This window comes from Atractosteus spatula, chromosome 2 (genome assembly GCF_055471065.1).
Source record: "Atractosteus spatula isolate fAtrSpa1 chromosome 2, fAtrSpa1.hap1, whole genome shotgun sequence".
Taxonomy (NCBI): Eukaryota; Metazoa; Chordata; class Actinopteri; order Semionotiformes; family Lepisosteidae; genus Atractosteus; species Atractosteus spatula.
Window position 1 is genome coordinate 29,747,223 of NC_142707.1, and position 22,085 is coordinate 29,769,307.

Sequence of the window (22,085 nt, forward strand, 5' to 3'; positions counted from 1 at the left end):
AAAAAAATATTTTAAATTTTTAGGTATAATTTCAGAACTGAAAGAGCATTTCACAACTTTTGAATTAAGAGTGAAAAGGCACTGCTTTCACAAGAGGATGACAGCAGATTGAAATATTTGCAGCTGATTACTCACAACATGCTAACCAATAACAAACTTCCTGTTCCTTCCTATTCACAAGGTTAAAGAGCAAGTAGCACCATAAAGTTAATGCAGCCAATTTAACAGTTACTAACACAAATGACCAGCAGGGGGTTCCAAACTACAAGAAAGATAAGAATTAGGACAGAACATTCAAAATACTTTATCCCCAAGAAGGTCAATTTAAGTAATAAATTATATATACACATTTTATATAAGGATTGTTATAACTATATGTGCATCATTGGCAAAAATATACAATTGCATCAAGTTGATCCCATGGTAAAAATAATTTTTAATAATATTAAAACCTTTTTTTTTAATTTTTGCCATATATTTATAGTGGTATGTGCTTTAAGGAAACACCACGCATAACTCCACTTGCAGAAAATCAGTTTGGTCTAAAACCTGAAGAAAAGTGTTTCCACATGACTTAAAGACCAGTAACTAAGGAGGAAAGCATTTAGTAATGTGGGCACTATTTATGTGATTGTACAAAGGATTCATTTTATACTGTATTATCTTTAAACATTAACATATGTATAAAGTTTTCTATAATAGGGAAACAATACTTCACATCACCCAACACTATGGGTTTATAATAAGTGGAAGATACTCCCTTGTGGTGGAGCGGAAAGACTGTGTCATGTAACAATATTTTGCACAAAGAACACCTAGTTCTTTATGAGCTCTAACTAAATAGTAGACTCTAGTATCGCAGTGTTTAATCTGGGGTAATTAAACTGATTATCCAGTACAAGATAATAAAAACAATCATACAAATGTGCAAGGACACAAAGTTACACCCAGGCAGCACACACTGTCTCCCATTTATCAACTGCTAGCTTCCACTCCCATTGAGGTTCTGTTTTTCTTATATGTGTGCTCAGCTTGCTCTCAGAGCTTATTGCCATATGCAGATTCAGACACTCCATTATTCAACAATGAAATCTACTGTGACTATGTTCTTCAGTCAAATTCTGCTGGGGTCACTACTGCCACTAGAATCTTCATCATTTTTTTCTTAGATAAATAAGAGAGTCATGAATTATTGTGTATAAAAGCCCATGGAATTAGAATTTTGCAATGTGCCTTTTACTAGGTCATCATGTGATGTAAAGAGACACATGGCTTTATGACACACAGTCAAGAGCAGACATTTTCTCGAACTTCGCAAAAAGTGAGGAAATCTGACAAAATAGAAAGTCTGAATCACAAAAAAATACTGACACCTCAAAGAAATTCACAAAGTAAGATTAATGTTTATTAAAAGAGAAAAGTGATAGCACTCCAACCTGTTCTGTGGAAACCACTTTGGTAAAATGTGTGCAATCATTATTAATACTTATGGTCAAATACTGAATAGTATTTACTAGTGATTTCAAATAAGCTTTATACATAAAAAAGCAACATCAATATTTTATACAAAATAATATGTATCTGCATAAAATTGAACTCTTGATTTTGAGCAGAAGGAAAATTATGTTAATGTCTTTGAGAAAGGCCAAGATCTAAAAACACTAAGCCTCACTACATAGTGAACCATAGTCTTAATGCATTGATTAAATCTCACAAGATAGTTCGCTCTAAAATTCTTAATGTTTATTTTTCACTTTCCTCCTCTCTCTACAAATATTTTCATTTTCGCCTACAGTGTTGGCAATGGAAATAATTATTCTGAAAATAGACCAGGACAGTTTACAGATATAACTCCACATTCAAGGTGAAATAAAACTGTTTTTTTTTTAGATTTTAGCTATGAGATGATTTCATACTTTGTGAGAAAAAAAGGTTCAACAGTTAACCACAGTATGAGATTACAAAGTGCATTCAAGTGAGGTACCCTACTGCCATGGATCAATGTCTTGAGTTTCCGGCTTCAGAACATTAGCTTGTCTTTACACATAGGTAAGAGGGACAGTCTTCCATTCAACTGGTAAAGCAATTGTGAGATCAGCAAGATCACATAGCAGTGGCTCACGTTGATGTACATACCTGAGCAGTTCCCACAGGCACTTGTGTAGGTTAAAATAACAAGATAACACAGTACTTCAGTGCAAGATGTTGATCACAGATTGCCATAGAAGGTCACAGATTTAATTTGATGTTGGTGTATCTAGCTCTGTTGTGATGTTTTGATGGATGGTCTCTGAATGCTCCACCATCTACATATGGAAATATTCCTGATAGCTAGTACTGCAGAGTACCTTTCCTTCTGTCTTTCAATGAACCATGAGGTTGTGGAGGTACAGGCATGATTAAGACCACTGGATCACAGCGTATTTCATGCACACATGTTTTTAAAAAGCTTGTGAGGTTTTTCTCACTTCATATTCAAGGTTTACAAATAAATGAACATAGGAGTGCAAATAAAACCTCTTACTATTTTCTAAATTCATACCTCAATCATCTGTCATTCTACTGTAAGACGGGGTTAGTGTGTTAACATTGAATGATTAATGATTGGGTGTGAAAATTTATGGTGTTTTCTAAATGGTTACAGTATTTACTATATACAATCACCAACCTCATTCAGATATAAATCACTACAAAAATAGAAACAGCAAAAACCAAATATTATTGAGCAGCACACTCTGTAAACACTGGCATGACACTAAGATATTAAGTATGTCTGTGGGAAGGCAGGCTTCATGGGTGTTCAAACAAGGTTCCTGTGAGTAAAGAGTTCAATTAAGAAACAGATTCCTAACCAAGTGTTTGCTCTAGTTTCCATATATCACTGTCCTCTCAGATGTCTCTGAAATGTGATTCAGGTCTGCAAACCTTTTGCTCTCACATTATCTTCCAGCGTTAAAGATCTTCTGACTTATAGCCCCAGGCATGGAGTAAATCATCAGGCCAATGAAGACGAGCAGCAACAGGCTGATGATGAATCCCACAAAATGCAGCTTGTAGTCCCTCCATAGGAGAATACAGGCGATCCGCAAAGGGCTCAGAAGCCAGGACAAGCTGGTATTAGGGCGACTGGTGAGACAGATCATGGTTTCATTTATTTATTCATTTATTTATTCATCATCAATAATGTAATACAGGCAAACAAAAATATTGCACACTGTAGACCAGAGAAATATATAAATACAGACTCTTTTTTTTCCAATATAAACAAGCTAAAATCAGTGCAAACAAAGTTTTTTTTTGTAGTCAACGCAATGAGCTGGTAAACCAATTGAAAACAATACAAATCGTACATAGCTACAATTCAAACAAGAGCACACTGTCAAAAGAAGTGCACACAGCAAACCAGGGGGAAGTCACACTGCTGTGTCTCCTTTCTCTGCCCATGTTCATTTCAAGGAAAATGATGCTCCCCTTGGTCCATTTCACATCCATTCTTAAATGGTTTTGTGCTTTAAGAAGTTAGGTAACATACTGTTATCTTGGGAAACAGAACTAGATTCCTCTATGTCATGTGCCACGTTGAGTGAGTGGATATGAATTTTGCTTTTACAGAAAGGCAAGCATTGGCTTTGGTCATGACTTTGGAACAAAGTGGCTACAAGAATAAAGTGCAAACTGCATACAACAATGTCTGAACACTGAAATCTGGAATTTACACCGATGCATAGCCTTTAACCTTTACTTTGCATTTATCTCGCCCTAATATCTACTCATGTGTGAGGCTCATTCTGTAAATACATTGACATGCTTATTTTAATATTGTCTAGTGCATTTATTTATATTACGTCATACATTATGTATCTTATGATTGACTTGGGAGTATATTATCTACTAAAAATATTAAAACTACTAGTAATCCATTGAACGAACGATGCTCTAACAATGTAAAATACTGGCCATATCAAGAGAGATGAGAAAATGCCACAGTTACGAGCAGCAGAAACTAAAGTTGAGACATGGATGAGGGTATACAGTACTAAATACTCAGGTTTCAAAAAGAAACACAGCAGTCTTTTTTTTGTTTTAAAACACAAGTTGGAAAAATGTAACCTTTAAAAAGATTTTCCCAATTTAAATGCACAAAAAACAACTCTTATTCCAAAGTATTTTGATTAATACATTTTAACAGCTCTTTTCTCCCAAGGTACTTTAATTACTGAAATATAGGAACAAGCAGTGCAAAGGCTAACGGAGACACCACACAGAATCCAGTGCTGCTGTTGAAGAAAGTGCCCACTGTGCAGTTTTCTCACCTGTACAGAGTGCACTGCCTCTGGGTTGCACAAGTCCTCTGGATACCCAGTATATCTAAAAAACCCACTATGTGATGCTGTTACAGAAAAAAACTTCATTTCAAAGCACAAAATACACGGCTTTTGCAGGAAGTGTACCAGAAACATTTGTTTTTGTCGACAATCGGCAGCATTAACTGTTGTAAAAAATGCAGATACCAATTTTTATTTGAAACAAGCACAGGAAAAATAAGTCAAGCACAGAGCACTTGCAGAAATAGACAAGACTGTTTGATGGTGGAAATGTTAAAACTGTTAGGTTCCATTCATTGCAAGTGTCCAAAGCAGGTGGGTCTGAAAGTGAGGGCTGTGCTGCCCAGCCCTCCTAAAACCCCTCAAGCTCCCAGCAGCTTCTTCACCATGTAGCCAGGCATGCTGTAGAGGAAGAGGCCGAGCATGGCCAGCATCAGCAGGGCCAGTACGATCTTAATGATGAGCCATTTGTAGCGGTTGCAGATGAGATATCTGATAGATTTGAGTGGGTTGAGGAACCAGAGGAAAGTGGTGTCTGGCCGGCTGTCCAGCGAAGCAGTTACAAAGCAAAAGAAAAAAAACACAAAGTTGACCAGGTTAGTAGTTAGTAGACAATAGGCTGTTATAGCAGTTAAGTAGTTTTGTTATTCAAAGCCATATGTAACACCCTGTTTTATTTTTCCAAATTTAAAATTGCCAGTAATATGAGTCATACCCACCCTCTTTGGAAGAGCTAGGGTGTGTTTTCATGTCTCAGATTGTAGCTATGAACCCCGCGATTGCACACCCGGTAGAATGAGGAAGTACGGCCAGACTCCTCTGACAGGCACCCCTTTGGCACAGCCCTGTAGTGGCCTCGGTGCCAACTGACCACACCGTATTGCTGAGTCACTCAGAGCAGCAAGAGCCCTGGCCAACTAATTCCACACTACCGTTTGCATCTTATTGTATGTAGGAAATCTCAATTGATGTTATTAGTCACCACTAAACAAGTGACTTAGCAATATTATATCATACATGGAGATTCAATTAAGAATAGGTAGGAAAGGAATCAATATAGAGACTACTATTAAGATTATTAAGTATTTCATTTATCTATGTTAAATTCAGTCTTATTGACATAAATGTAAATACCATGCACCCTATACACTTCACAGTAATAAGTACAAAAATGAATGTAGACCTGGCAAATTGTTTTGGGGGAAGAACATTCTGCTACAACAACCATTAACTATTCTAGTTCTAAATAAATCTATCTCATTTACAGCAATTTCTAATGAGAGTCAAATAAACAGGTACAGTATGTATTTGATTACCAGACTGAATGACTTTATATACTGAATATACTGAATTCTAAGGAATTTAGAATATTTTCTCAAAGTATTTATCACTTACTCCAAATATTTTTCACTTTCTTCTGAAAAAAATAACTACAGAACTACTTCTTCTTGAAAATGTATTCCACAACAGAACTTTTCTATTGTTTAGGTGAGTTTGAATATTGTAAGATAATGGTATAAAACATGTACTGGATTGTTAAGCTTAGGATGGGTAAATAGTCTGAAAGAACAAACAGCTATAAAATGAGTTTGAGATGGGATGAAAGCCATATTAATGAGAAATGAGAGGCAGCAAATTCCTCAGATCAATAAGTAGCCTCTTCACCCTTTTATGTAAGAATGCAATTCTAAAACCACAGTTTCCATGGATTGAGCATCATCTAAAACCAACACTCATCTTTCAAAACAAGAAAAGCTCAGACTTATTATTGAAAATGGTAACATACTCCCATTAACTTTATGGAAAGTAAAGTATTTTATTAAAAGTGGAAGACCAAAAGAGTTGTGGGTTTTACAAACATATACATTAGTATAACAAACCAAGACAGCAATCTGTTTAATTATAATAATGTGATCATCTGTACAGTACATTATTTTATTAAATAAATAATTTATTATTAACTTCTAAGCTTTAAAGTGAGACGTTTCAATGAGAATCACGTCACTGAAGGTTAAAACAAATAAACAATACCCTCAACTATGTATCTTCATTCTAGACTGTGACATTTTACACTACCAGAAAAAAGGCACTTATTTTTCACTTTGTTTGTTAAGGATGTCTGATGGCAGCTTTAAGGATTTTCAGTGGTTCCTAGAAATAATGGTCAATTACTAGATGAAGGCTACTAATCTCTTATTTCAGTTTAAATTAAGGACAAGTAATACATTATTTTAGCACCCAAACACACAAAATTGTGTTGCATTATCATTATTATAATTTAAAAAATATATTATTAGTTTCAGAGGTACAGTATTTATCATGATTCTATCATTATAACATATCTTCACTAATGCTGGCTCTGCCATTGTACGTAATCAAATACATTTGATTGCTGACATCCAGTTGTTAAAGAGATTGAGAGGGACATGCAAACTGTCTACAGGCATTCAATGAAATGTGTATATTTTCTTCTTAAGTATTTATCAAATATAGGACACCACAACTTTATAAAATGAAAATATTTGATATCACATTCTTATACAAGAACAGTTCCATTTTGGAATTTTCCAACTGAGGGTTTTCATTCTCTCTCTAGCTACCTGGTTTAAAGGCCATCATCCATGTCAACTTTAAGACTTGCCTAGTTTGGATTCCAATCTTTTTAGTTGAAAAAAGGGCAAACACATACCCTGTGGTTTAAGTCCCAAACAGCTGATGTAATTCTAAATCAATAAAGCTAGAGTGAAATAGGTATAAAAAAAATAGACAACAAAAACTAGGGAGGGTCCAACAACCTTGTTTTTCCTTGGTTATCCAAACACTTTCACACAAAAGTACTGAAACACCTGATGGTTAAGCAGGGCAGAAGCATGAGGAGAGACACAGATGGTGTTCAGAGAGATGGAGAGAGCAAGAGAGAGTGGTGGGGTAAGAGGGCTACCCTTTGCATTCCTTCTCACGCTCCCAGCAGCTTCTTGACCAGGTAACCAGGCATGGAGTAAAGGAAGAGCCCCACCATGAGGAGGAGCAGGACCAAGGCTAAGATTTTCAGGATCAGCCAGCGGTAGTTGTGCCAGATGAAATACCGGATGGACTTCAGGGGGTTCATGAACCAGATAAAGCTGGTGTCTGGTCGACTTTCATTCAGGGGGAAGGGAGGGAGGGGGAAGAATGGGAGACCAGAAAGGAAAAAGGGGTTTGACAGGTGGTTACAGGAAGGCAACAAGGGAAGTGAAGAAACAGCAGGAAAAAACGAAGTGAGAGTATTAAAGAATGAAAAAACAAGAAAACAATTCTGTTCACAGTCTGCAATTACCTCCTGCTTACCGGGTAGAATACAAACCTGGCCACAATGAAGCAGACTCACCTGTAACTGGGTTCTTAGCATACACACTAAGTCATTAAAATAAAGAAATACACATTAAAATATGTTCTTACAATTTTTTTTTAATGGAATGTACTGCTGTATTTGACCTTGAAATGTCTCTTCTCTTCTCTGCTTATTTCATTGGAAACATATTACTGCCAATTGTATAATGTTGTCATTTCTCAAATTTGATTTTAAATTAAGTTTTCAGTTATCGTTTGACATACTATAACTCTGCTCCATTTTGCTTTAGCCCTCCCTGGAATAATGCAGTTCAATTTCTAGGGTCCTTGAGGTTCCACACGCATCTTTGCTAGGTGTGTTACTGGAGAGTCTCAATTGTGCAGCTTGACTTTATATTCTAACTCAGTTTGTGTAACTAATGAGTCTCCAAAATGTTTGACAAAGATTTTACCCTTAACAGCATTGGGTGAATGTTTTCAGAATACTGAAGAACAGAAAAAAATATTGTTATGTTTATATTTTCTTATAACAATATATATATGGGTGATATATATGACAATATCACCCAAGGCTAAAATATTAGTTAGGTTCCATACTCCATACTTTTCTAATGAGTGAATCCTATTTTTAATTGCTCAATGCTGTTTTTCTGTCTTTCAAAACATATTTTTTTTAGTATTCTATTAATAAGACATCAGCAAACCTTTGAGCTTTGAAGGGACACGTTAAAACATTCAACAATGTAAACTACTGTAGGTATCCTTAGATTGTAATTTTTTGTTTAATGTTCTATAATGTTTATTTTTGCTTTTTAAAATTGTATATCTGCATTGCACATTAGCCAAGTCTTGTGATCAGGCTGTACGTATTACCATGACTTCTGAATACATCTTCCCTCTGAGAAACTATTGCCAAGAACAGTGTTCATAATTAAATAAGCACTTCATTTGCCTGCCATTTCTTTTAGCATATGTGAATCTGAAGGTGGTTGTGAAGGTGGACTTGAAAATGAAGACTACTGATGAAGAGGGAGATGTTGGCATGTTCTATCATTCTAAATAGTAAGGAACTCTGGATATAAATAAAATTAATTTCAGATGCATAGTTTTTTAATATATTGCTTCCAAAATTCTTCTTTGCTTCAATTAATTTTCTGCTCACTATCTTTCATTTCAGTAGTATGGTCAAATTCTAATAATGACGATGCAAGCTATCTAATCTTACTTGTCTGAGGAAATGATAGTACCCGCTGAAGAGCAGTGCTATCACAACTCCCCAGAAGAATGCCCAAAACATTGACGTGGATTTCAAACACTGAGCTAAGGGCAAGTTGGTTTAGCAGCATGGTTCTGCTGCACCCAAGAAGAAATTGTGTATGGAATGGAATGACTAAGAAGCATGTATGATGCAGACTTGAGCTTGTTTGATCAAGTAGATTTGCATATGCAATGTTTTGAAGTAACACTGATGAAGAATGAAGCAATGAGAAGCACATATGATGCAGCTGATGGAATACCAGTCAGCAGACACGTGGCATCAGCTAGTACTAGCAGTGCCTAGCTTGAGACAGGAAGAGGTACACACTGCAGTGACCAGGAAGAGTAGCCTGGTGTGGAAGTAGGAAGGAATGAGTAGAGCTATCCGTTGCTGAAGTTTACTGGATGAGGATATATTCCAAAAGAGGAAGACATATCCGCAATGTTAGTGGGTGGAAGCTTTGAGAGGGGATAGTTGAGGGCCGATACTGCAGCTGATGGACCCCAGCAGAGAGGGATAAAGGGTAACAGGAATGGTGAGAGTTGTAAATGAGGAGACCTGGACCCACTGTATACTCATGTTTTGCCCATCTGCAGGGTGAACTGAGGGTTAGCAACCAGGGGGAAGGTGTGGTGGGATGGGGACAGGGAAAATGAAAAGCAGGCTTGGGAAAAGAGGAAAGATGAAACAGTTAAGATAGGAAAGGGCTGCAGGCGTGGTGAGTTGGATGCTTGAACAGAAATGGAAAGGGGCAAGGAATGAGAGCAGAACAAGTCAGATAAGGAGATGAGAGAGGGGGAGAGAAGGGAGACGAGGTGGGAAATTTGTTCGGCACTCCTGAAAGGTTTGAGGAAATGAAGAAAGAGTAGACAGCGTGGCAGGTGCAGAGCTGGTTGTTTCTCATGGAGAATGTGAGGTTGAAGGGCTGTTTATTTGAAAAAAGAAAGTGATTCTGGCACTAGCTTGTTGGAGGCAAACATGATACGGGTAAGGTCTCAGTATTGCCGAGTATGACAGACGTCTGCCTCAAGACCGAAATGCATAGTGCTAGAAAAGTGGCGTGCAGAGTTGTGGGCAGCCAGGGAGCATTTATACACAGTGGAGTGGAAGTGTGATATTTGAATTTGACCTCCTCCAGAACTTCTGTTGAATAACACCATGAAACATCAGACAAGCTTTTCTGGTATTTCATGATAAATCCAACATTTCCCACTACCTGTTGCAGTAGCATCCAACAAAAATAATTTAATAATAATAATAATAATTTATTCACAGGGTAAACCACATAAAAGATCATCTCCTGCTGTAATATTTTCAATTTAAGGGAGTAACCTTTAAAACAATATGGACTATTTATGAGGAAGATTTGTTATAAAATAATATTTCTGTTTCTTCCTTGTCTAAAATTGGCACTGTATTCTATAACTATTCTTATCACCTTGTTCATTCTTCAACCTTCATGAACATAACTTGGTTACACAGAAGAATAGTAAATTATTGTACTTTGTTACAAGTTACATGGTTGATTTGCAAACTGAACACCTTCCCTAATCCCCATGAAAACCCAGATAATGCACAAATTCAGTGCACTGATGCTTTATCCTGAAAAAAAATATGACAGACATCGCCTAAGAAAAACATTAGCCAAACTACTATTCATGGCTCAATAACTGTTAACACTTTTAGGATATTAATGTTTTAATGCAAAAGTATAAAATATTCTTTGATGCTCTCTAGTTTGTAAGGTAGGAATTAGGTATTTTATATTTATTGTATATTTTAAGTTAGACAATCAGATCAAGTATCAAGGTGTCTTATTCTAAGGCTGGAGACTCCAAATGTGATCCTTGAGAGTCCCAGTCCATCATAAGTTTTTAAAGACCTGAAGTAATTTAGATGGAATCCATTAAATGTGTGATTTGTTAAAATAATTTTGAGATTCTTTGGAATTAAAATAAAAAAAGAAAAGAAAAGAAAGGCTACAAATGAGAGGAGGTCATTTGGCCCAATTATACTGTTTGGTAGTAAGTGGCTAATTCATCCAGCTGTTTCATGAACAAAACTCTATGGTATCAGCTATAACAACAGATGTGCAGCTAGATCTATAATCTCATAAGCCTCTGGGTTAAGAAATGCCCCTGTTCTCAGTTTTAAATGTACTTCCATGTAGTTTTCCAATTGTGTTTTCTGGTTCATGTTTCACTGTTGATTCTGAAGAAGTCCACTGTCTTGAGGATTTTTTGAATACTTGTATTATACAGTAGTTAATTAACTATACTAGAATCTAGGTCATTGATATACATTAAGAAGGGCAGTGGTTCTAGTACAGATAACTGTGGTATTCCACTAATTATATCATCTGAAATATTTAGAGGTTTTTCTGTGTTCTGTTCATTAATCAATTCTCAATCCAAACACTTGCATTACCAGGTATGCCCACTGCCTGTAATTTGAAAATTAATCTTTTATGAAGATTTTATTCAAAGCCCTCTGAAAATCTAAATGCACTAAATCATATGCTCTCTGTGTATTCGTTACTTACTGTATGTAGCTTGTTATAACTACTCTTATAGACCTTACCTACAGGGTGTATGTATATTTTATAAAGCCATATTGACATATTATTTGATATATGAGGTCCTCTAGCTTAGTTCTAATAAACATTCCTTTAACTTTCATATTAAAGACATATTGGCCTACAATTACTCGGTTCAGTTTTCTCTCCCTTCTTGTGGATGGGCACTACCATTAGCAATTCTCCAGTCCCTGGGTATTTCCTCTGTCTTAAAACTTAGGGAATCATTCAGCCTTCAAGAACTAGATTTCCCTAAACAGAACAAATTACTTGCTTAATCGATTCATAACTTCCAAGTACTCCTAATCTTTAAAAGTAGGGTAACTTAGAAGACTTAAAGGACTGGTGCTATCTAGCATACAGGTACTACAATCTGCTCATCTCCCTGTAGGCCGAAAGTGTTTTGTGAAGGATGGGCTTACTTTGGTTTCTCCAGGGGGTCAGGCTCATTACGTCCAAGACCAGCTGGGCTCTTCTCTGCTTCTTCTGCAGTCAGGAGGTGCAGCTCTGCCTCCACTTTCCCCTGTACAAGTAATAGCACCCACTGAATTACCAGGAACAATAATTACCATGGCTATGTTGTTTACATACATACAGTACTAAGTGCAGATGAACCAACCACTAATGACATGGGAGAGTGTTGCCTGTCATGGCAGCACAAATTCAGTGAAAACTCAACACTTAAAAAAGTCATTTAAAATCACATTTGAAATCATTTTAAATAACAATTATATTTCTCTTTTAAGGGGTTGTGGCCAAAGTGCAGGAAAGCAAAAATGCAAAAAAATGAGAGGCTTTTCATTTACCGTTAGCTCCAATTCATCATTTTCATCCCGAGCAACAAAAGGCCACCAGCCTTTGACCCTCTTCTGCTTGAAGATGGAGATGGTGGGCAGCTCCTGCTCACTCAGCACCATGTCTATGGAGCACTGCTTGGCTGTCTTTGCCCCGCGGGGAAAACGGTTTAGGTCCAGCTCAATTGCTCCTGCACAGATAACAAGACCAGAACTTTCAGGAATGAACTGTACACTGACAACATTCACATAGTGTACCACACACATACTGCACACAGATTCCCGGGACTAAGTTTGGGTTATTTGTATTACTAATGTGCGACTCTATTGTTTTCTACCTTTTTGATCTACTAGATATTTTCAGTTCTGAAGTATTTGCATTTCTTTTTCAAGTTTAATCTTGAAAAAGTAACATGAATTTTACAAACTGAGAAATTAAAACTGTTGAAAAAAATCCATTTTAACCATTGCCTTGTCCCAACAATAAGTGTTGTAAGACCTAATGTACCAATTATCAGTTAGAAATCTATTTTGCTTCATCTGCAGACTGAATCTGGAATAGGAAATAAAGATTACATCACAAGATTATGTAACTGGCCCATTATTATTGGTCAGTGAACTTTCCGGCTCAATGTAATGACTTTTAATTAACAGGCTACATGCTTCCACAGTATGTAACATGGATTGAATCCTAAACCTCCCAGTCTTGCATCACTTTGCTGACTGTTGAAATAAAATATATGATATCCTCTAATTATATTTCTACACAAGGGCAATAATTATTCAATTTAACAGTTTGATTTTTTGTATACTGTATACGGCACTAAAAGAGCCTTAATCAATTTTGCTGGAACAGCTAGTTAACAGAAGATGGCAGACATCTTAAGTATGTAAGTGATTGATGATATCTTAATAGAACACACATTTCAAATTTAAAAACCTCTCAACTCCTTGAATAAGAATGGGAAAAAGGGGGAAAAGGAGAAAGTCTACTTTCTTATTGTACAAAAGAACAGTTACAAATGAGAGGAGGCCTTTTGGCCCATTTGGTTCTTTAACAGTAAATTGGATAGTAGTAAAACAATGATTAAAAATTATCATACAATAAAAGCAGAGTAAAAAGGCTACAGCACCTAGAAAGTCATCTGCAGAAAAGTGGTCTGCATCCCAAACTTGAAGAGTGAGCCGGGCTGGTATCTTGTATTCAGTCTCATCCCAGGAGAACATGGACTCCTTCTTAGATATTACGATCTTCTCTTCTGCTAACAGGTAGTCAAAGGGATACACGAAGCGCCAATTGAAGTTTCCTTCTCCTGTCAGTGAGTGGTAGTGCACATCAGTGTCCTGCTTGTCTTCCTGTTGCCCCTTCAGCCAGCTGTGGAAAGGATCAGACAAGAGAAATTAAGTAGTGCTTCCAAGTACACTATTTACTGTGACAGATTTTTTCAGTCTATAATTCCCTTTATAGGGGAGGAAGTGTACAGAAAAGGAGATTGCTTTTCATTGGCAGTATAATTTTTTTAAACATGTTCCATTCATACTGTTGAATATTAGCCATGTAATTAATTTCTTAACAAATATAACATGCCCACTTCTGTTCAGATTTAATTACAACTCTATTATCTATGGTATGTATGCATGCATTCTTATGGCAAATTGAGGTCTTTAAGTCTTCTTAAAGTTATTCATTAAGGTCTCCAAAGCAAATATCCAAGGCCTTTAAGAACCTTCTTTGACGGCTAAATGTTGCATGTAGAATATTCCTTGGAGAAGGATCTCACTTATTGTGATTATAAAGTGCAAAACCTTGTTTTTGCATTTTCCCTAGGTTATGCTGATAAAAAACGGATCTCTGGCAAAAATAAATTACATTCAACTTTGGTATTGCACGGCTTTATATGTGTTCTCAGTTTATCTGAAAAAAAAAAGATTTTTCTTCTATTATCAGAATTGAAATCTGTAGCACTGAGGCTGACATGTCCTTGTGTGGTGACGACATTGAAAATTAACTGCAGGAGTACTGCACACTGCATTCTAGCAGTACTGACAATGGCACATTACTTATGTTAGGGAGCAGCTCTGACAACAGAAATGCTGACGCGACCACAGCTGCAGTGGTTTCACATAGAAGACAAATTAATGGAGCTATACCATCAAGTTGAGAAAGACATAGAGAATGAACAGAAGACCAGTCCTCTTAAATCTTTAATCTCGTTATATTGTCTTCACTAAGATGCATTCAGAAAAAAATACCAGTTGGCAAAACATATTGGAAACACTCAGTGGCACGGGTCTTTAAGTTATATTCTGACTTCACCCACAGGAAAATTGGACTTCCAACTTATTGGAAAATTGACCCTAGCATGAGTGTGTGTCTGTGTGTTCCCTGCAATAGACTGGTGTCCTGTCCAGGATGCACCCTGCCTAGTGCCTAATGCCTGTTGAGCCAGTTTAGGCTCTGTCTAACAGATGAGGAGGACCGTAACTTTGTTTCCAAAGAGCTGTTTTCAATTTATGTTACTGTATCCTATACCACTCCATCTTTAAAATATTTCTATTCTGAAAAATAACATTAGATGTCGCATAAATCCCAGGACACCATCTCAGGTCATGAAGGCGAGGAATTAATTTAAAGATCAAGTACTGTATATAGGCTAAACTTCACGTCACGACTGAAGGAGACTATGTTCTAAGTACAGTTTTGCCTGCTGTGAAGCAAAATAACAATGTCAATCTAATAGTTAAAGAAGCTGTTAATACCAGTTAATACTCTTACACTTTGATTTACTTTTTTGCTGCAATTGGTTTAACACATCATAATACAGATACAGTATGAAGAACATTTCTTCAAAATACTGTTATTTTAAACAAAACATATTGAACATGGTTAATTTAAGACACTTACCCTGGATTTCAAGCAGAAATAAATGTAAAGTACCAAAAATAAAATCATCTCTGACAAACTGTTACTGTACATGCAGCGAAGACAAAAAAAACATATCCACATGCATCAAAACTATTAAAAATAAAAAAAATATAAAAATTAAAGTAAGGGATGGAGCAGGAAATTAAATTGTTAAACTTTGTTACTGAATTTCAAGATGTGATATTGGTATTTTTTTTGTGTCACATGGTCAACAATTTTCTGACAGATGAGGAGTGCATTTTTGGTTTTTGCTGAAAATGCATTTTCAATTTTTACAATTTTAGTCCATTGCAAGACAATCACCTTTTAATATTTTGTAAAACAAGGATTAAAAAAATAACAAATGAATTGTCAGAAATGCTATGATGGAATACTCATAAAGCTGTACATTTTCGTCAAACAAGTTAGATTAATCTCAATTCCTAAAACTGTAAATATGATTAAGTGCATCAATTAATCAGTTCTTTCACTGATTACATAAACACAAATTAATAGATTAATGTTCTAGCATAGGAGACATGGTGGCACAGTGTTTAGCATCCCTGCCTTGCAGTGCTGAGGCCCTGTGTTCAATCCCTGGGCTGCTGGTCTTTGTGGAGTTTGTATGTTCTTCCCTTGTTTGTGTGGGTTTCCTCCAGATACTGTTTTTTCCTCCCAGAGTTCCCAAAGACATACTGTACTGGTAGGTTAGTTGGCTTCAGGGAAAAATGCCCCAGCTATGAGTGTGTGGATGTTTGTGTTTGTGTGTGCCCTGTGATGGATTGGCATCATGTACAGAGTGTATACTGTATGCCTTGTGCCTGTTGCTTGCTGGGATAGTTTCTCGCTCCTTGTTGGATAAAGTGGTCAGAAAACAGATGGATAGATGCTCTAGTGTAAAACAGAATGGTGTTAAAATAAAAAAAAGGCAGATGATGGGTGCAAGGCAAATCTAATTAAGATTTCAGTCTTGCTATTTTAAAGCTACCCTTAAAATAGTGTAAATTCAGCTTTACACTTTTGTTGTAATCAATATCTTTTTTTATGTCATGTGCACAGAAAATGTGCAATACTCTGGTCATACACCTTTAGATAAAGAATTCCAAGGACTTTCCCAAAAATGTAAAACATTTAAATAAACATTCCCAAATCACATACACTATTTAATAAACATAATCTTATTGTTCTGTACAATCTTTTAATCTGAGAGAAAAGTCATTTATATAATGTAAAGATATAATGATGTAATTAGAAGATATAGAAGATATTAGAAGCCAGAGTAACTGTTAATTTAGGGCAGGATATGAAAAACATTCAGCAATGTATCTGCAACAATAAAAAGCAGAACAGAAGCAGTAATACATAAATATTTTTTACAAACTACTTACACGTATGCTATTTTCTTTCTGCACTATTACTGGTACAAGATACATAAATTGTAGAGTAAAACATTCTTACCTCACAAGGAAAGTGAAAGTGAAAACACATCCCAATTAAGCTGATTACAAACAAGTATCAGAACTTTGAAATGAGAAATTTCCCCAGTTCTCCATATAAGTTGTCTTATATGGTAGATGTACAATACATTTGTGTGATTTTTAAATTTCTCTTTTTAGATAAGAAAGCTCCAAATTCAAAGCTGTTTCATATTCAGGTCAATACAAAATGGCTATCATGTAATAATGATTAATGCCAATAATCCATTCATTAAATATTTAATTTTTTCAGCACTTTTCCAAAACATTCAGTGTTTTTTCAATTTCAGAGATTTCCAGGCCAGGAAATCTTTGTTTTCAAATTCCATTACTCTTCCAAGGTTTCAACAACCAATATGAATTATTTCCTACTGATCAGCTGTTCCCTATAAATCTTAGCTTAAAACAAATCAGTAACATTGTTCACATGTTTATACAGAATTTACAAATTAAATGCCTCTCAGTTTAAGGGCAGTTTAAAAATCCTATTCCATCTCAAGTGTCCCTTTGGTTTGTGTTCTTCATGTTTTAAAATAAGAACTGAAATGTGTTATGCACAAAGCACAGTTTGGAGGATAGTAATTTATGGATGAGTTTGAGTAGATGTGAAAGAAAAGATTTTATTTTTTTAATGATTATGAACATAGATCTGTGAACATCAAACAGATGTGAGATGATTTGACAGTCCCTTGTACTACCATTACTGCTAAAGATGGAGCTAACAAGAGTATTAAATCAACCTCATAATCATAATAATAAAAATAATAATTGCACTATGGTGCACCATATAGAGCTACTGTCTGTTTTCTATATATACAGTAATAAAATAAAATGAGAGTGTATATTAGAACATCACTACAGGTGCTAGAATCATTAAATATTTCATAGCAAGCTGTTCCATCTGAATCCTTTAGAGGAATTGATTTCAGATTTAATGCATATTAATAGTCTTCTTTGTCTGTCGGCCTGCAGTCGCTACCCAAGGCAATTTTGTCTATTAAAAAATCCATTACAAATGTAATTCACTGTGACCTTAATTCAGAGCAATATTCTGATGTTTAATTTGTGAGGATCGACAAGACCCAATCCTGTATTATGAATGCAGAGGCATGGACCCTTTAGTGACCCAATTACAGCTTCATTTAAATACATCTTATATGCAGTAGCTTTATTGTGTGCTATTCTATTCATGCAAGCATTTTTTTTCATTAATGCTTTCATGCTTGATGAAAATCAATACAACCCACGTTCCATACTGTTTGGAACTGAAAAAAATAATAATTTGTGGCATATCAAGCAAAAAAAAAATGAGGAGACAGTGAGACTATACCAATTACACCTACATCTTTATGCTACCGACAATTACTTTTTGTCTTACCTCTAAGGACTGCTCATGTGTCTTTACCAAAGTCTATTCAAAAGACACTTTCATAAGGCCTCATAAGTACATTATTTTTAAAACGAACTTTTTATTAAATACAGTATGAACCGAACTGGGACAACTGATTTTTAAGATTCAGTTTACAGGTAAGAGTCCTGTGCTGAGTGGAAAATATCGACCTGCCGGGACACTCCTCCACTGACTCACTCTGTCAGAGTTATTCTGAAACACTGCTCCACAGTGACTTATGGGAGAGCGATCTCTGGCTTATGCAGCAAGACCCTTTCACTGTTTGGAGCTTAGATGTTCCATACACATTTGATCAACGACCAGTCATTTGGCTCAGTCGATCTATTCATTTGCACTGTGGGCTGGTGCAGCTTTGGTGGCTGGGAGATCGCTATAAGATGGTAGATTGAGTCTTATCTGGGGATGAACTGCACATTTAAGCATCCTGCAAGTCACAGGAGTTAATGTTTAGCCAAAAGTCATGACAACTCACCCAGATGGTGCTCTGCTAACTGTATGCATGACTACTCGCTGACGATGTTTGAGATTTGTCTACCAATTCTTAAGGTCTTCTAAGTTGTCAGAGGGAGATGTGTCATATTGTTTAGATGAAATTTGACTAATTCAAATTCAGAGTCTATATGGATTCTGATTCTATTACAGGAGAAGCAAAATAGTTGTAAAGATTTATTAATATAATTCTTAAATGGAAAGCAAATCACTGCAAAAAAACTCTAATCCTGTGTGCAAAAAATATACTTTATATATAAATTAATATTTTCCCACATTTTGGAATAAAGATAATTCATATTTACATTCCCATAATTCACAGCACACTATTTGCACTAAGAAAGGCACCATAACCCTGAAAGGTGCTCTTTGTTAAAGCTGACGAAATGTTGTTTCACGTACTGTGTACATGATATTAATAATCTCTACTTGACAATGCAATTACACAAGAGGGACAACAAAAACTTAATGAACATCGTGACAGTGCGAATATGATTAGGTTAACCTGGTGTGTGGTTTTTCTGACAGTTTTAGGACAACACTGAAGAATCAGGAGAATGATGATTCATAGCACACAGATTACACAAATCCATTAAGAGGAACTGTTGTTACAGTATGTGTCATACATTTTGAAAATTGGTGTAGGGGACAATACAGAAAAGTAATGCTCAGCTCCAAAACTATATAAAAACCTGCATTTCCATCAAGCACAAGGGAATAATTAAAAGTGGAATATGACCAACTCAACAGGATCTAATGTTGGAGGGGACAAAAAGAGAATCGTCAGGGAATTTATTATAATCTCTGAAAAGTAGTTATTCCAATGTTCACTAACATTCTATACTTTGACACAGATGAATAAATTCCTATAAGTGACCTGGATAGAAATTAAAAGCAGAAACGTTTGATTTTTTTTGCTTCATAAACTGTAAATTGGTATGGTCTGAAGCGTCTCTGAGGGAGGCGAAAACATGATAAAATGTCACGGTTGGATGCGTGCTCATGACCAGGGAGGGAGGCTGAATGCAGGTACGTGGGTCAAGCCGTGCAATGGAGTTCTCTTTACCCTCTGACATAGATGTCAGACATCTTCTCTCCTGTCATGAAAGCATCATCTTGAAGCACTACTTCATCAGTGTTCCAAATAATAACACGCAGCTCATAACTAGACAGCAGTACAACAGTGACACAGGGAAAAGGACACAAAAAACAACACAAAAGGAAAAGAAAGAGTTAATAACACCAAACGCACACAATACACACAGTGAGGCGCACAGGCGCCTGTACCTACCCCCGCACAAAAATGTCACTAGACTTTTCTCCAGTGAAGTAATCATCGTCCTCCAGAATTACTTCGTCTGTATTCCAAATTATCACCCTGAGCTCATATCTGGTAAGGAGGAAGGGACATCAGATCAGAGCTGGACAACTCTCTGACAGTATGAGGGAAATTCACAGGGACTTACTTCCAGAAAAGCATATTTCATGCCACTGATTACAAAAAAGCTCCATGCCTGTTATAAATCTTTATGCTTAAGCAATCAGTGCAAGAAAAACAAAATGCTTTTAAAATGTGGTTATGAATTCTTATTTTAAGACTCACCCCCCAGTAATTTGTGATTAAGACACTGACAAGGTTATACAGGATTTTGAATTTTCCCCTACTGCTAAAAAATAAAACAGTTATTAAGCCCACAATCACTGCTGCCAGAGATGGTCATGTGGCAGCTTTAAATACTGTATTCAGATATCAGGCAGGTGTTAAATTTATGAAAAAGTTTGCATTCTCTGGTATTTGTTAATCAACAATAATTTACTGTATTGATCACACCATAGTCAAGTACTTAAATGTAAACTAATCTTATGGGGGTGTTCCATAAGTAAAAACACAATATAAAACACTTCCAGAGATGAGTTAATAATGTATATATGGCCTGTTAGACTTAAAGGACAGATCTCAATTAGTGTTCATAAGAGAACAAAAGGAAGGGACAATCAGGTTACACTGGCTTGTTTGCATTTTTCTACAGGAACACCATCTATTTCTTTTGCTGAAATATCTTAATGAAAAGGAAAACTGTAAACAGCCCTACAGTACATGAATCTGGCTATATGGAATTGGTTAACAAAGAGAGATGGAAAGCTGCTAAAGGCACTGTGTAAATATGCAACTGTCAGAGATCTGGACATCAGAGGAGACTTTTCTTTATGCTAAACTGGGCATTCAATACTGTGGTCTGACGTACAATTATAATTATCACAATGACTTCCTCTTCCATGAACAGGGGGGTCTGTGCCTGGGCAGGCTTTTCCCTGAACCTTTCACCATTCTCTAAGACTGGCAAAAGGCTGGAAAGTTAAACCAGGGATTCTCTGGCAGGTTGAATGCTCAGACTGCAACCCTGTCCCCACCTTTGAATGTAAATTCAGTCACAAGAACATACTGTGTTGACTTGAATTCAAGGAAAATCATCCTATGGTGTCCTTCCTCTAAGGTCCATTGAAGTTTCCTGTCTGAATATACCTGGGCTCAAGTGCTTCATCTTCATTCAGTCACTATGGGGACAGCTGTTAGTCAGCTAATTCTCTACAGAACCTACTTCTTTGGCTTTCTTGGAGAGATATCAATGGCAGGTCCAGGTGCTGGCATATCCATGGGAAACATATCAACCCACATCTCAATTCGCCCCTACAGGTCCAAAACACATGAAAACATAACAAAGCTTACAAATGAGTGGAAGCTCTTAGCCCTTTGTTAGGTAGCTAATAGAGCAGATGTGAGGATCACATCCCTGTATTGCATGAAAGAAGCCAAGGTATCGGCTTCAACAACATGGCTAAGTAACTTCCCACTACCGTTTGAATGACTTTCAGGACAATTTATCTTCATTGCTGATAGCAATAATATTGAGTCTTCACTCTATATAAATTAATGTAAAGATAAAAATAACCCCATCTTTATCAATTGATTCCGGTTATTCTTCAAAACCCTCTGCTCAGTTTTATGCTCTTCAGTAGCCTGATTATATATCCGTTGTGGTGGTCTGTTAAATTTGGCAAACACTAACAGCTTGTGTCTAATTGCAGGCTATTTATTACTTGTTAAAACTGCCTAATAGCCACCACTGTGAACAGCGAACCGCTGCAGTGAGCAGGACGTGTTTGTACCTGCTCAATGCCGGGCTTGTCAGGGTTGAGGAGGGGCCTGGTCTCCACGTGCTCTGGGATGAGTTTGCAGCCAAGGCGGGGGATCTCCTCCCAGTGGTGCAGCACAGTCAAGGCCAGGTGCTCATCTGTCTGCTTCTTCAGCCCTGCAACCATGTGAATAGCACCTCTGCCCCATCTCAGTACTGCCAATAAGTTGATGCTACCCACCTCCCCACAGTAATGCTATAAATCTTACAAATACAAATGACAATTCATAAACTGTGCAAACTGCTGAATATGTTATCAATTCAGTTGCATCTCCTTTATTAGAAACAATCTGGGTTGTTAAAGTAAAAACATCCATCTAAATAATTAT

At 36.4% G+C, this 22,085-nt stretch overlaps 1 protein-coding gene across 1 annotated transcript in view; it reads right to left on the minus strand.

Annotated features, from left to right (window-relative positions):
- Positions 1-3,142: 3,142 nt before the first annotated feature.
- Positions 3,143-22,085, minus strand: part of otofa (otoferlin a) — a 123,080-nt gene continuing 104,137 nt past the window's right edge. Inside the window, exons 38-44 of the mRNA XM_088933738.1 lie at positions 21,731-21,873; positions 21,163-21,251; positions 19,854-19,952; positions 13,416-13,657; positions 12,295-12,473; positions 11,911-12,011; positions 3,143-4,868 (exon numbers count right to left, since the gene is read on the minus strand). Coding sequence (XP_088789864.1) covers positions 4,688-4,868; positions 11,911-12,011; positions 12,295-12,473; positions 13,416-13,657; positions 19,854-19,952; positions 21,163-21,251; positions 21,731-21,873 — 1,034 coding nt within the window. The 3' untranslated portion in view covers positions 3,143-4,687. The remainder of the gene's footprint in view (positions 4,869-11,910; positions 12,012-12,294; positions 12,474-13,415; positions 13,658-19,853; positions 19,953-21,162; positions 21,252-21,730; positions 21,874-22,085) is intronic.